Source organism: Myotis brandtii, unplaced genomic scaffold, assembly GCF_000412655.1.
Source record: "Myotis brandtii unplaced genomic scaffold, ASM41265v1 scaffold693, whole genome shotgun sequence".
In the NCBI taxonomy this organism is placed as follows: Eukaryota; Metazoa; Chordata; class Mammalia; order Chiroptera; family Vespertilionidae; genus Myotis; species Myotis brandtii.
The window spans coordinates 696,755-712,825 of NW_005370710.1; the positions used below are offsets into that span (position 1 = coordinate 696,755).

Consider the following 16,071-nt stretch of genomic DNA (forward strand, 5'->3'; position numbering starts at 1 on the left):
CGTCTTTTGTTGTGACTCCCCCAGTATTTATTTGCGCGGTAATCACTGTCTCTTTATGAAGCTGCATCTGTGTGTGTTTTATTTTGTTTTATGTCTTTCATGGACTTGCTTGCATTCTAGAGACAATTATGACAAAGGACACAGTCACGGGGATCATATGGGAAACGAGTGATACTAGTGTATCTCCCAATTTCACTGCAGCCCCATATTGGATGTTGATGCAGCTGTGAAATCTTAGGACCTGCTGGGCCTATTTATGTTTTTACCCCCTTTTCCCTTTCTGCCTGCAGGGATCTGTGGGAGACCTGATGATAAGGAATATCCAGTTAAGTCACTCAGGGAGATATCTCTGCGCAGTGACAACAGCCCTAGAGAACTTGTCGGCTGTGGCTGAAATCATTGTCAGAGGTGCGTGACATACATGAGCAGTGAGAAATGTTCATCTGTAAATGGCAAGTCCTTAATTAACCACATCATGATAAAGAAGTGAAATAAATAGAAAAGATTTTTAAAAATATATTTTTATTAATTTCAGAGAGGAAGGGAGAGTTGAGAGAAACATCAATGATGAGAGAATCATTGATCAGGTGCCTCCTGTACACCCCCTACTGGGGATTGAGCCCACAACTTGGGTACGTCCGTGACCTCCTGGTTCCTAGGTCAACGCTCAACCACTGAGCCACACCAACTGGGTGGAAGTATATATTTTTTTAATTTTCTAAATCCCAAGACCCCAGGGTCTGGGTGGTATGACAATGGATGCTGCACTGAGTAGGTTTTGCCTGTTCCTAAGGAATGGTCAGACTTGCCCGCACCGTCAGCCCCTTGGACTCGGCAGGTCCTCTATCTATACTAAACTGTCTCGTAGAGCGGGGTCCAAGCCTGAGTTCCCAACTTCTCCCTAAGAGCTGCATTCACTTGAGGGAGCTTTTGAGAGGAGCGGCCCCAAGAGGCTCTCACCGTTTGAGATTAGCTTCTTATCAGATGATATTCCCCCACCCCATGGCTGGCATTTCCTAATCTTCAAAGGAAGCATTTCAAGCTAATCTCTCACTGTGTAAGCTGAATTAATAGGGCTTTATCTAATGTGCTAAAATATATTAGGTTCCATCTTTTATTTTGTAAGTATAACAGAAAAAAAGAAACGATTCCTTATCCCAAATCAACTCATTTCATCATTTCCAATAAGGTCACCATAAAACCTGTGCTTGAAGGCCCCCCAGGTCCCCCCGAGGAGGTGAGAGTGGAACACATTTCCAGCACCACGTCCCAGCTCAGCTGGCAGCCTGGCTCGGACAATAACAGCCCCATCCAGATATTCACCATCCAGGCACGGACGCCGTTTTCTGTGGGGTGGCAGGCTGTCTCCACGGGTAAGTGCCTCGCGTGTTTTGGATAATTCGGCAAAACCAATGGTGTGTTGTTTGATGGATTGATGGACTGTTTTTACCCAGTGTCCCCTTTGTTTTAGTTCCAGAGATTCTCAACGGTCAGACGTACAATGCGACCGTGGTGGGCCTGATTCCCTGGGTGGAGTACGAGTTTCGTGTCCTTGCTGGGAACAGCATAGGGATTGGAGAGCCAAGCAAAGCATCCGAATTGCTGAGAACCAAAGCATCCGGTAAGAAATCAATGGCTTCTCAAACCCTGGGAGACCCTGGAGGGCACAGTTCTTACAGAAAACACAGCACACCGCGCAGCATCCCTGCCCCAACCAGAGACAGAGAACCAGCCTCATGCCCCCGTGGTCATGGGCACAAAGCACATGCATTTTCTCCCAAGGGCGCGTGCGCCCAGTAGGAGATGGTGATGGTGTGGCAGACAGGTCAGAAGAGAGTTTTTCTGAAGCTGCCCTCTCGTCTCCGAGACTTTCAGAACCAAGAGAGAATCTGCAGAGTCGTAGATGCAGATGGGTTTCTGCCTGTCTCACGAGAAGCTTGTCCAGCCAAGTTATGCATCTTCACAGATTTGGGGTGCTTCTGTCATCATTTCAGGAAAAAGGATTTTTAAAACATTTCTGCATGTAAAAGTCAAACTCCATTCTGATTACATACCAGAATACTCACACACTCACCACTGTTATCAGTGGCATTTAGGGGGCGAGAAGTTCGAGGCAGCCTCGGTTTGTTCTGTACCCAGCGACTTGTGATTCAAACACAGGGTCATAAAATAGGAATTCATTTAATTATCTAGCATTTAAGAATTTATTTTTAAGTGTTCAAACATCCTGATGTCAACCAAACAGAAAAACGACTTTCATGTGTTTATGAAGAAGAAAGGGGACTAATTAATATCTGGCTGGGAAACGTGTTCCCGGCACAGCTGCATAATCAGGCAGTAAATCACCGTGTCACTCTCCCCATCTGAATGGAACATCGTCTTGCCAATTAGCGGATGATGCATAATAATGTCAGATACATGATGTTACTCGCCTGTTAATTAATCCTGGAGCTGGGGTGCTCATGTCTCCGACACCAGGCTGTCCCCTCCGAAGCTTGGGTCTGAGTAAACATCATTTGTGTTCATTAAGGATGCTGGGCTCCCTCCCAGCTGCCACGGGAGCTCCTGAGAGGTGAGACCCTTGCGCCAACCCTCCGGAGGTAGACGCACATCCCTAACCACGGCCATGTTTCTCTCCTTGCTTTCAGTCCCCATTGTGGCTCCAACCAACATCCAGGGAGGAGGAGGAAGCCGGTCTGAACTGGTCGTTACCTGGGAGGTAATTTTCTGTCCAGCTGAGTTATTTGGAAGGAAAACGATGTAGCTGGCCAGGAAGAACAGGGAAAAACAAGCTGGGCCCATAAAAACCCTGGGCAGGAAAGACTGCTGATGTAGCGAGGGGCTGGAGACACCTCATTCCTACTACAGGGAGAGGGTGTGACTTAGTGAGCACAGTTTTCTTCCAAATGCAAGGAAAGCGCCCTCGGTGCACGTGGAAGGGCCGGCAGTGTGCTCATCAGCATCTGATGCTGGACGTGGCTATTCACAACCTGTGAGTTAGACTTAGACAGCAGCTGTTTCCTCTCCTTGCTTTCAACCCTCCAGCCTGTCCATCCCACACATAGATGGAAGCTTAGCAGGCGGAGTAGCTTGTATGTCATTCTTCTTAAGTATGAATGTATAGGCCCCTTTTGCACTGATTAAAATGCACTCTGGCTTTTTAAAAAATAGATATTTATTGATATCGGAGAGGGAGAGGGAGAGGGAGAGGGAGAGGGAGATAGAAGCATCAATGATGAGAGAGACCCATTGATCTGCTGCCTCCTACACGTTCCACAATGGGGATCGAGTCTGCAACCCTGGCAAGTTGCCCTGACCAGGAATTGAACCATTGAACCGTGACTTCCTGGTTCATAGGTCGATGCTCAACCACTGAACCATGCCAGCCTGGCTGTGTCCTTTCTCTTTAAATGCAAGATTCCACAAACCAAGGCATACAGGCCGGATCTGCTTGCTCCCTGTTTTCATAAATGAATTCCCACCACCGTACCCATTCTTGTCATGTTACATATGACTGCTTTCACGCTGCTGGGAGAGACCATATGGCCCCTGATGCTTAAAATATTTACTACTTGGCCCTTTACAGAAAAAGTTTATGGTGAAAATTAAAGTCATTTCCTATGTGTGTTTTTCTTGGGATATCGGATATGCAGAATCTTGCAGGAGCTCCATTCATGGATTCACGAACACAGTTCCCCACTTATATTCATCCTAGCATCACCGAGCCCAACCCTGCTGGTGCCAGGCCTCTAAGGAATGTGTGCATTTAGGAGGAGACACATGTTAGTGTGAGCGTCAGAAGGCAGGCATGGAGTGACTCTTTCAGTTCCATGAACACCAGCTTAGTTTAAACAGAGGGGGTACAAACATCCTGATGTTGTGAATTGTCAAAAGGTCTGGGTGCTCGGGCAAGGATGGAACCTCATGTCAGGTCTGAGCTGTGGGTTGAAAAAGAACTTGGGGAGAGAGAGACCTTGTCAGGCCTAACTCACTGCTGCTGTGGGGGAAGTCATACCCCCTGGTTTTTCAAATTCACTCTGAATTCAGCGAGAATCCCCCCTTGTGTTCCTGATGACAGCTTGGCTGGTACCCCAGATTGCTGCTCGTGAACGAACATCGAGGTACAATCTCCTGAAATAAACACCCTCCTGTCTCCTCCAGAGCCAAATACTGTGGGGTTTGTGTTTTTTGCTTTGCTTCCAATAACCTAGACATGCTATCTAATTTGGAGGATGTGGTAACTACTAATTCCTTTTTTAACAATATATTTATTCATGTCTTACCCTAATTTATACTTCCTAATACATCCAGGTTTGAGCTGCCAGCGGGGAATATCTCATATAAAACATGACTATAAGCCTGGCTGGCGTGGCTCAGTGGTTGAGCGTTGACCTATGAACCAGGAGGTCATGGTTCGATTCCTGGTCAGGGCACAGCCTGGGTTGCAGGCTCAATCCCTAGTGTGGGGGCGTGCAGGAGGCAGCCGATCAATGATTCTCTCTCATCATTGATGTTTCTCTCTCTCCCTCTCCCTTCCTCTCTGAAGTCAATAAAAGAAATATAGGCACGTAGCCAGCGGTGTGGCTCCATTGGTTGAGCCTTGTCCCATGAGCATGAGCATCTTTCATTGGAATCATTTCCCAACTGGCATTCCAAATGGAAGTAGTCTGATTTTTCACTGCTTCATGAACCAGGGTGAATATCTGTGTTTGGTAAACACGATAAGAGCTCCATAAACTAACTGCAAACACTCAGTGGTGGTCACTTCTGCCCAAGCCCATCCCGGAGGAACTGCAGAATGGCGGGGAGTTTGGCTACCTGGTCATGCTGCGGCCCGTGGGCTCGGCCACCTGGACCAAGGAGAGAGTCCCGTCCGTGGAGGCATCGAGATTCGTGTACAGAAACGAAAGCGTCACCCCGCTCTCTCCCTTCGAGGTCAAAGTGGGCGTGTACAACAGCGAGGGGGAAGGGGCCCTGAGCACCGTGTCCATCGTCTACTCCGGGGAGGACGGTAAGTGGTGCCCAGCACTGGGTGGTCCTCTGAGGCTCCAGGGATATTTGTTTTTAATATGTTTTTATTGATTTTTAGAGAGGGAGGGAGGGAGAGAGAAACATCCATGATGCTGAACCGGGAATTGGACCATGACCTCCTGGTTCACAGGTCGATGCTCAACCAGTGAGCCATGCAGGCCAGGCCCTGGGTGTATTTTGCGTCCTTGTTCCAATGAACCCCTCGACTAACGATGCTGTGTCTTCCTCCGACGGCAGAGCCTCAGCTGGCCCCTCGGGGAACCTCTGCCCAGAGTTTCTCTGCTTCTGAGATGGAGGTTTCGTGGACGGCCATCGCCTGGAACAGAATCACGGGCCGCGTGCTGGGCTACGAGGTGAGCCACTGAGGTCCCCTCTCCTCTGCACACTCCAGGCTCCCAGGGCCAGTCTGCTGCTCCATAACAGCAGTGGGTGTCCAAAGCGTTAGGGGGTGGTGGTGTCCGGGGCCATGATCTCTCCATCAGGCACATCAGCCAAGGGTGGCACTTAAAAGGTGATCCGAGGTGACCTCATTTGATTATTCCCACTGCAGTCCTGTGGGTTTCCAGGGAGAGGGAACCTCTAAACCCCCTCCCCATCTTAAACCGTAGAAGAATTTCAAGGGGACACCTGCTCTGAGCCAAGAGCCAGAACACGGTTTGAAAAGAAGGTCATCTTGCCCGGCAGGCATGGCTCAGTGGTTGAGTGTCTTACCTATAAACCAGGAGGTTATGGTTCGATTCCTGATTAGGGCACATGCCTGGATTACGGGCTCGATCCCCAGTGTGGAGCGTGCAGGAGGCAGCCGATCCACGATTCTCATCATGGATCTATCTCTCTCTCTCTCCCTCTCCCTTCCTCTCTGAAATCAATAAAAATATGAAGAAAGAAAGGTCATCATGGTGAAGATAGTGAAGTGAGAAGAAAAATCCTAGATTCTCCTCATTCTTCTCATTTATAGACATCGCCTATGTAGAGTGAGGCAAATCACTTCTTTTGTGTGAACCTTCATTTCTACAGAGAAATAAGACTTATTCCTGGGTGACACAGGTTATTTTGGAGTTAGAATAAAGTGTAATTCTAAACCTCTTTCACCGTGCCTCGCAGTCTTCTTTGTTTTTTCTTTTCACACGAAGCCTCTGATCCGAACATAAAGGCGTACTCCCGGGGCAGGTGTCTCACCCCTCCAGGCCTGGAGTGCCGCACCTCCACCTCAGAGCCCAGCCCCGTTCTCCTCCCTGGGTTCAGTCTAGTCTCCCTTCTCTGGAATCCTCTCATCGTGCCTCACATGGTCTTTCTTCTCATCCTCAGAGCACTGATTCCTGTACCACTTCCTGGAAACAGTCCTCGGCTCTCTTTTCACACACGCAGGGTGTTCCCCCAAAAGGTCTACCCACTTTAAATAATCGTAGAGGCAGTGTGTGTACTTCAACTGCATTTTCACACTTCCAGTGTCTTTTGAGGATGAATTTCCTTTGTTCAAAGCTTAGTCTGGCTGAAAAGGAAGAAACATCAATTGAGCTACCAGCTGTTCAAGTGTGCACATGTGTTTTGGGGGACAGCCTCTATATTCTAACCTCTTAACTAGACGGTAAGGGGCCTGAAGGCAGGTCCCACACCTGATTCTCTGTTGTCTTTTTCAATGTGCCTGAAGCTGTGCTAATGCATAGGAAAGGCTCAGTATAAGCTGAATTATTAATTAACCTGTTATTCAAAGAACTCCAGAGGAAATGTGAACAGCAAAGCATCATACCAGAAGTCTCTGATCCATGGTATGAATCCTGTTTGGGTCTGACTTATATATCCTTTATTCCAACTGATAACCCTTATTTATTTTTTTAAAAGAGTATAGAAGTTTTTAAAAAATACATATTTTTATTGATTTTAGAGAGGGAGGGAGGGAGAAAGATAGAAACATCAATGATGAGAGAGAATCATTGATTGGCTGCTTCCGGCCGGCCCCTACTGGGGATCAAGCCTGCAACCCAGGCATGTGCCCTGACTGGGAATTGAACTGTGACCTTCTTGTTCATTGGTTGATACTCAACCATTGAACCTAATGGCCAGTTCAAGTTGATCATCTTTAAATATCTCATGAAATATTTTATTTTTGCAATCTAAAAAAACAAACAAAACAAAAACCCCACAAGTTCTCTATTTTCCATTGTGAATTTGTATTTTTGATTTGTTCCCTATAAAGAGTAGACTGTATTTTGCTGTTATTGTATAACCCATTTAATGAGAGTTATCCTGCCATTTATGCTCTGGTCTGCTGCCTGCTGGTTACAGGGAAACCATGACCCCTCCCTCTGTTTCCATGACCAGGTCTTATACTGGACGGATGACTCCAGGGAACCCATGATTGGTAAGGTCAGAGTCCATGGAAATGTCACAACCAAGACCATCATGGGGCTAAAGGCCAACACCATCTACTTTGCCTCCGTCAGAGCTTACAACACTGGTGGGACGGGGCCCTCAAGCCCCCCAGTCAACGTCACGACCAAGAAGTCCCGTAAGTATCCCTCACCCTCCAGGCAGCAGCAGCAGCCATGAAAAGAACCTCGTGCCTTCATTTAGCCTTCCCTCCTCTCCTCCCCCTCATCCTTCACTGATTGCTTTGTTTGGTTGATTGGTGATTGGCTTGTCTGTTAAATCTGGATAATTGTTGAAACTTTGTGGTAACAATCAAAATAAACCATTTTGATATTTTTGGAATTCCAAAGAGGAACTATTCTAAGTATATAGATCAGGGGTGGGGAATCTTTTTTCTACCAAGGGCCATTTGCATATTTATAACATTATTTGTGGGCCATACAAAATTGTCAACTTAAAACTTAGTCTGCTACATTTGGTCAAACATTTCATTAACTTACCCCTAATGCCTTGGCAGGGCCAGACCACATGATTTCACGGGCCTTATATGGCCCGAGGGCTAGAAGTTCCCCATCCCTGATGTAGATGAAATACAGCTGGTGCAGTGCTGAAGCACATGGACTGTGACGCCCCCTCCCAGCCTGAGCCTAATACCGGACCTCCCATCCCGGGAATGTTAAGTGTTTATATAACCTTTCAGTTTCAACACCCTACTGTGCACAATGTGGACAGAGTGGAACTGTCCCCTCTTAGGGTTTTGTGCAGGAGTGAGGGGGAGAAGAAATAGGATGTGTCCAGGACATACTTTCATTAGTGCCTCCTGTCATCTGTTCTTCAGTTGAGTCCTAGAGTGCTCCAGTGGACCCTGCACTGTCAGACCATCTAGGTCTTTCCTTCTAGGACATCTTATCCCTAGTTGACCTGGAAGCCCCTGAGATCCAAAAATCAACTCCTCTGCTTCTTTATGTTTCCCTTAATCATCAGCCACTATCTGCCACAGAGGCAGGACCTACTACATATGAGTCTGGATTTGCACAAATATTTCATAACATGCGGCACAGCAACAGCTAGGGAAAGGTCTGATCAGATACGACTTCAGGAGAATTGCAATATGTAATTTGCAATTCTCTTTTCATGACTGCATAATGTCTTATACTCCTTATCATTGATGAACATAAATTATTTGTTAACAGGATTTTTATGACACATTCTTTAGTCTCTGAGTTCTGATGAAAAAGAGTTACAAATTTCCTGAACTTAGACTAACATAGTCATGGGCTCTGGGAGTCAGAGTCACGTGGCCATGGGCTCTGGGAAGCAGAATAATGTAGCCATGGGCTCTAGGACTCAGGATATGGACATGTTTGGGGACCCTTATTCTTCCCATGAAAGTTACAAAATATTGAGCACCTCTGTGTCCCAGACCCTGTGTCAATTTTCTACATCATCTCATTAAATTATTAAAATCAAACAAGGTGCTTAGTATTTCAGCTCCTACATCTGAGAAAACATGTGCTTGGGAAGGTGGTGTTGCGGCATCTGACCTGCTATGAACATAGGTTCTCTGAAAGTCTCGATCCCACGGACAAAGTGCTGCTTTGCAATCTTCACTTCTAACCAACCGAATAGTCTCTTTCCCTCCACTCTCCCCCATCTTCAGTCCAAACCTCAAACTGCCCTCACATTTTCCTTCCTAAAATGGAACCACACCCCCTTCTCATCCCAAAGTTTCATTGTCTCCTCTACTGTGGAGGACAAAGATGAAGAGAAATACATACAAGATCATCCACGATCCCTCTAGACTTCCTGTCCAGCCCCTTGCTCCTCAGCCCTGGAGCAGCAGGTGTGCTGATCTCGAGTTTCACATTCTGATGTCTGAATTCAAGGACTCTCTCATCCTAGTGCCCCTGCCATGCCTCTGAACATCACATGTCTTCTCCTCCCACCAGCGGTCTCCCACAGTTTCCCCTTCAATACAGGTGCATTTTCCTTAGTGCCCACAGCGTTGGCTTATTGTGAGATTGTGCTGGAAAGAGCTGGAAAGGGGCTTCAGAGGGAAAGAAAGTTGGGAGATCTTGGCTCAGCCATGAACTAATTATTTGTTGAAAAGTCTGATACGTTGATAGCTCAGAACCCATCTTTTCATCTGAGAAACAGAGGTGACTGTGCTTTCCTAGAGTTTTCTCTGAGCACTGAAGGACATTATGTGCCCACCGTACCCTGGAGGGTGCCAGGCTGGGAGGCTCAGGGCATGGGAACATGGTGCTGTTTCTTTTTTGGAGGTGATTTTGCTTTCCTGACATTTCCTAAAGTAGGAAGGCATAGCTACTTTTACCTTTCCCTCTCTCTTTTTTAAAAAAAAATATATTTTATTGATTTTTTTTACAGAGAGGAAGGGAGAGGGATAGAGAGTTAGAAACATCAATGAGAGAAACATTGATCAGCTGCCTCCTGCACACCCCCTACTGGAGATGTGCCCGCAACCAAGGTACATGCCCTTGACCGGAATCGAACTTGGGACCCTTCAGTCCGCAGGCCAACGCTCTATCCGCTGAGCCAAACCGGTTAGGGCCCGACTATAAATTTTGATGTGTGTGTGTAACATACGAACATAAGTGCACATGTCTATAGAGTCAGTCTGCAGGCCGACGCTCTATCCACTGAGCCAAACCAGTTAGGGCTCCTTCTCTGTATAAATGTGTTTCAGACATTTCCTTCAAGGGTCACAGAAGGATATCCAAGGTAAAAACGAGCAATGGCTTTAATGAGACACTGAAGACAGCTCTGATTCCAAGTGCTGTCCCTGCATCCAACTTTTCCATCAGAGTTACCTCTGAATAGTGGTGACAGCCCAAATCCTAAATTCTGCACACATCCATACAGTATACAGTCACTGTCTAGGTTCTCAATCAGATATAGGATCATCCATCGTACGTATGTCCACTCACATTTACCAAAACCTCTGCCCCTTCTGATTGGGCTAGCTAAAGAGAAGACACAGACTTGGGGGGGTGGCTAGGATGATTCCATCAATCATTCAAGAAAATAGTACCTCTCACGAGCCATGCACAGGGCTAGGTGCCTAATGGAGATGAAGACAGGTGAGTTCCCTGCTTCCAGCAATTTCTCTTTTAGTGAGGAGTCAACTTAAGAAAAAAAGGCCATGAAATAGCCATGAATTATGAGAAGCACCATGAAAAGTAAGAGGCTGAGATGTACGTAGGGTGGAATGCTGCATGGGGAAGGCCATGTATTTTCATGCGGCAGGGAGCTGGTGAATAACGGGCCCAACACAGAGGGAACACACTAGCTTCTGTTTTCATTGCTGCTGGCAATGAGGACAGCTGGCTCTTTAAGCAAATATCAGTGATGTAATAGCCAGTGTGATAACCCAGTGAAAATGAGGTCTTTCCAAAAACCACTGAGGGGCACTGAAAATACATCGTGATCCACACAGACATCACTTCAATGGAATTTAGATTCACAGCTAAAGAGAGAAAAAATACTTCTATCAACTCCCAGGGGAAAAGCAAAAGCAAAAAGCACCGCTCCCACCCCAAAAGAAGAGTGCAGACCCAGTAGCAGAAAGCGTTTGCAAATGACCATTCCATCTGGCCCCTGACCTGGACTGACCACACTCTGAACTGGATTTTCTGTTTGAAAATATGCACTCAACCCACATTTAGCCATAAAGGGAGCATTAAGCTTTTATTTCATCTTGCACTCATGTTCTCTCTCTCTTCCCCAGAAGTCAACCCCATGCTGTTACTTAGAACTGTAACATAAGAGGTTGTTTTTTGAATCGAGTTCGCAGTGTGAACCCCAGTTGAATGTAAATGCCATCTACAGGAAAATCGATGGGCTGTGGAGGGCCAGCGCCACTTGCTCTGTCATTTGATTAACAGGAAATGACTTACTCTGTGGAAATTGCCTGCAAATATATATATTTTTTAAAATTAGAGAAGTGGTTGTTTGTTGAGATTACTGTTGACCAACACATGTGAACATCCACAACACGGCTTTCATGTTATCCACATGACCATGGTTGGTTTGTCAAGATAATAGACATTTCAGCTTCATCATAGATATTTGCAATTCAGTTTGATCAGTTATGTAAAACTCATAGGAGAGAGAAGGGTAGAAACATCAATGATGAGAGATAATCATTGATCAGCAGCCTCCTGCACACCCCCTACTGAGGATTGAGTCCACAACCTGGGCATGTGTTCTGACCAGGAATCGAACTGTGACCTCCTGGTTCATAGGTTGACTCTCAACCACTGAGCCATGCTGACTGGGCTGAGATGGAACTCTTTATCCGCCTTTCAGAAGCACAGGAAGAACTCGAGCAGGAGTACTATTATTAGGGGGAAGTCTTGAATGTACTCTAATTATATTTAAGAAGTAAATCATTTGCAAACTTTGAAATTGTATTATTAGGAACAAACCACTTTGAACTCAATTGAAAAACTGATTATGTCATAACACCACAGATAACTGCCTCTCTCAGCACAGAGAATGCACAGATACTGGGCTGTTTAAGATGTACCACTAACCACATGAGGAATGGTCCGGCTTTTATTTCATGTAAGCGAAAACATTTATGAACTAGGAGATTGGAGTCTCATTCCAAAGATGCAAAAACCAGGCCTCTCAGAAGAAACTGAAGACAGACTCAAGTCTGTCTGGCTGCAAAGCCCAGCTTTCTCTCCCTCCCAGACGGCAGTCCGGGTCATCCAGGCCACTGGCCTCTCATCCTGAGAGCTCACTCCCCATAGAACTGTCCTCACTCTATGTGCACGGATGCCCTGCTCTGCTCTGCTGGGCACAGACACCAGGACAGACTCTGAGGGTCATGCCACAGTCCTGCTGGAGCTGGTGGGAGTCAGTTCTGTCCCTGCCTGGGCTTCCCCAACAGATTCACAGCATTAAAGAGTTTTATCTTAACAAACCATCACATCAAACCCCAGGCACAGCAGATGAAACCCTCAGAATCCATCACTGTGACGTCGAAGGAGGGAATTTATCTTTTCTCTGTATTGATCGTACGATGTTGTTAATGATAGTGCTGTTTTGAAGAACAGAGATAAAAGAAATGTGTCACAGGAGTAAACTAGACATCCAAACTGTGATAGCTTGAGAGAATTCTTATGCTGTTTTATAGCCCAGAAAAGGATTAGAGAAAGCACGCTGGGGTAAATTGAGGGAGGATATCCACAGGATGATTATCACTGAGACCGTGTCCTTCGGAAATAACCATGCTGAGCAGCAGACACAGAGGGCTGACTACGTGCAGAACCTTCAGCCCTTGGTGGTGACTGGGTGTATGTTGTCCAGGAATGCCCGGGCCAGTCCATCTTGTGAATCCACGTGGACGGCTGTAGGTGTGGCCGTGGCAATTAGCCTTGATTACAGGACGGCATGACGAGTGGACTGGCCATGCTGTGTCCCTGTGGATCTGCCCACAGCCCAGAGCATGATTAACGTGGCCTGAGAGAATCACACAGGACCCTGAGTAGTTTCCTTCAGCCATCTGATGGCCAGTCCTTTATGCAACATACAGGAAATGTGCTGGGGTGGGTAATGCACTTGAACAAGACACATGCTCTCAATAAGATTAACAAAGCACATCAGCAAGAATAACTACAAGTCAGTGTGATAAACCCTAATAAAATATGAACTCAGCCACGTTGGAGCACAGGGCAAACCTTCATCTCTCTGCTAGGTCTCCGCTGATGTACGTGCAAGTGGCTGGTGAACACAGGGGGACCCCAGTGGGCTTGGAGAGGCAGGGGGACATATAACACAATGTCGGACACCCACAGGTTAAATAGTGGTTGAGTCAAAACTCCAAAAGAGATCATTTCCACTTCCACCCGTGTCATAATGAGTTAACTATTACACTTTTTCAGCCTCACAAATTGAAGTCAGATGCCAAAACCATCCTGCTGGGCGGTTTTATCTCTGCCTCTGCCTCCCAGCTGAGTTATTTTTAGTCTCACCAGCTTTTTAAATCTTAAGAATAATCATGTGGCCTCCAAGCTCTGAGAAGCAGAGTGTTGTCATGGAGAACACTAGCCTGCCATCAGGGGGCGGGGCACTGGTGGGACTCAAGCTGTCATTCGCCGCAGGCTCTTAGATACGTGGCCTCCCGACCTGATGCCAGCTCTCTCGCATGTAACATTTTCCGGGTGGACCAGATCCATTACTTCAGAAGGCCGATTCCAAACCCGTACTTCCCACGCTTCCTCCCAGAAAACAGTGATCCCAGGGAAGCGAACACCACGGGCTGGACTCTGATAGACACCTTTGGGGATGATCATCAGTCTGTAATGACTTTCCTTTCTCTGGGTTCCAGCTCTTTGTATTAAATGGCATCCACCTTTCTCCCTCTGAGCCCAGTCAATGGGCTAAGATAGACGGTGGCCAGTTTACCTTGGCCGTCAGCTTTGTCTCAAGAATTCTAGCCTGGACGGTCTCTGACCAGAGGAGGTTTCCAACCTCGGGTGTGGTGGGCACCGCGACTTCTGCGGGAACACTGAGGAGGACAGAGGGTGATCCAGAGCGAGAAGGCCGCAGTGCGCACTGGGAGACGCAGAGGGGAACCGCTTGGCCTTTTGACATTCCTTTTGCTGCTCCTGAGGCTGTTCCCATCCTGCCCTGAGTTCTAAGAGAGACCCTGCATCCTTCCCAACTTATTGCTAAGACTTGCTTAAAAGATCTTGGTTTGATTGTGTTACAAAGAGTCCTGGTACAAGATTAAAGAGCTAAGGATGACTAAGAAGGAACCCTCTGTGTTGATATGTGTAAAAGGTTTACAACCTGAATTTGTTTGACATGCACATTGACAGCCAAATGGAACACTAGGTAAAGGAGCCCCCCCTCCCCATCCAGTTGTATGTGGCAGAGTAAACAAAATCAACAGCAATGATTAATAAATTGATACTTGGACATGGGGCAAGCCATTATTTTGTCACAGACATTCCCAATTGACCAGAATTTGAATGGATTTGCTTACTCTAATTAGAATATGTTATTTCAAATGAACTTGAGAACATTTTAGCTCCTGCCATGCTAATCATCCAGCAGTTCCTGTCCCTTTCATGTTGATGGAAGTAACCACAAGCTAATGAATATTCATCTAGATCTTTGGTTATCTTTTTAAAGCTCCTAGCCAACCCCCAGCTAACATTGCGTGGAAGCTGACTAACTCCAAATTATGCCTGAACTGGGAGCACGTGAAAACCATGGAAAATGAGTCTGAAGTCCTGGGCTACAAGGTGACTATTTGGTTTTCTCTTTAAGCATGGCAATTAAGTTACTAAAGAACCAGGAATGTCACAGCTACATAGGAAACAAATTTCATGCATATGGAAATTGAGGGATCTTTCTAAAATAGGTGTTGAAGAAACTTAGAACTGCTGTTGTGAACCTATTCACTGCAAAGTTTTATGTCCTGCCCAGCTGGTGTTGGCCCGTGGTTGAGCACTGACCCATGAACCAGGAGGTTGTGATTCAATTCTTGGTCAGGGCACATGTCCGGGTTGTGTACTCTATCCCCAGTAGGGGGCGTTCAGGAGGCAGCCAATTGATGATACTCTCTCATCATTGATGTTTCTGTCTCTTGATCCCTCTCCCTTCCTCTCTCTGAAATAATTATCTATCTATCTATCTATCTATCTGAAAAAGAAAAAGTATTATATCTTGAGGCCCATAATGTGTCATGGAGCATGAAGAAACAAAACTCTATAGTTTGCAAGAATTTTCTTCAAGTGACTTTCCTTGCCATTAAACAATGAGGGTTTATGTGGGTAGTAAATGTGAGTGAGATGAGAGTGAGGTCAAAGAATATTATTCCAATAGAATTTCTAGAACTGAGGCTGCAGTAGGATGTGATCATTTACCATCATTAGAGGAATCAAACAAGAGTCCAGTCAGATACCCCGAGCACATCCCTTCCATCCGAGCTAATGGATGTCCTCTGGCAAATGCATCTACTCAGAAATCTGAAATGGGGCCCAGCTAAGGAGTGGCTTCTCACAGCAGGCTTCAAAGATGACAGCCTGGAGCTATTTAATTAATAGAGATAAATCTACTCTCATTCAGACGCATTGGACAAAACGGCAAATCTTTTTCTTAACACTACATTTTCCAAAAAAGGGCATAGATTGGGTACTTCCATCCAAGTAGTACAGAATTTAAAATTTTTTAATTGTTGATTGATTTTGAGAGAGAAACAAAGAGAGAGATGAACATTAATTTTTTGTTCCACTTATTTATGCATTCATTGCTTGGTTCTTGTATGTGCCCTGACCAGGGATCAAACCCGCAACCTAGTTGTATCAGGACGATGCTCCAACCAACTGAGCTACCCAGCCAGGGCCAGCATTTATTTATAATGATGTGTCTTTGTGTTCCTTAAGACTGTCTGAACCTTAGAAAAGTTCATGTCCCTTTAACTTGAGTCACCATTTTATTCAGATTCTGTACCGACAAAACCGACAGAGTAAAACCCACGTTTTGGAGACAAACAACACATCAGCTGAGCTGCTGGTCCCATTCGAAGAGGACTACCTGATTGAGATAAGGACAGTCAGCGACGGTGGGGACGGAAGCAGCAGCGAGGAGATCAGGATTCCAAAAATGTCCAGTGAGTAGCGTCACCATTGA

At 46.1% G+C, this 16,071-nt stretch overlaps 1 protein-coding gene across 3 annotated transcripts in view; it reads left to right on the forward strand.

Moving 5' to 3' along the window:
• CNTN6 (contactin 6) overlaps positions 1-16,071 on the forward strand; it is a 155,898-nt gene that overhangs the window by 138,744 nt on the left and 1,083 nt on the right. For all 3 annotated transcript variants that reach the window (XM_005881884.2, XM_014529754.1, XM_014529753.1), the window contains 9 exons: positions 291-408; positions 1,215-1,373; positions 1,472-1,621; positions 2,649-2,719; positions 4,777-5,011; positions 5,269-5,384; positions 7,354-7,540; positions 14,569-14,681; positions 15,883-16,051. In XM_005881884.2, the coding sequence (XP_005881946.1) occupies positions 291-408; positions 1,215-1,373; positions 1,472-1,621; positions 2,649-2,719; positions 4,777-5,011; positions 5,269-5,384; positions 7,354-7,540; positions 14,569-14,681; positions 15,883-16,051 (1,318 nt within the window). The remainder of the gene's footprint in view (positions 1-290; positions 409-1,214; positions 1,374-1,471; positions 1,622-2,648; positions 2,720-4,776; positions 5,012-5,268; positions 5,385-7,353; positions 7,541-14,568; positions 14,682-15,882; positions 16,052-16,071) is intronic.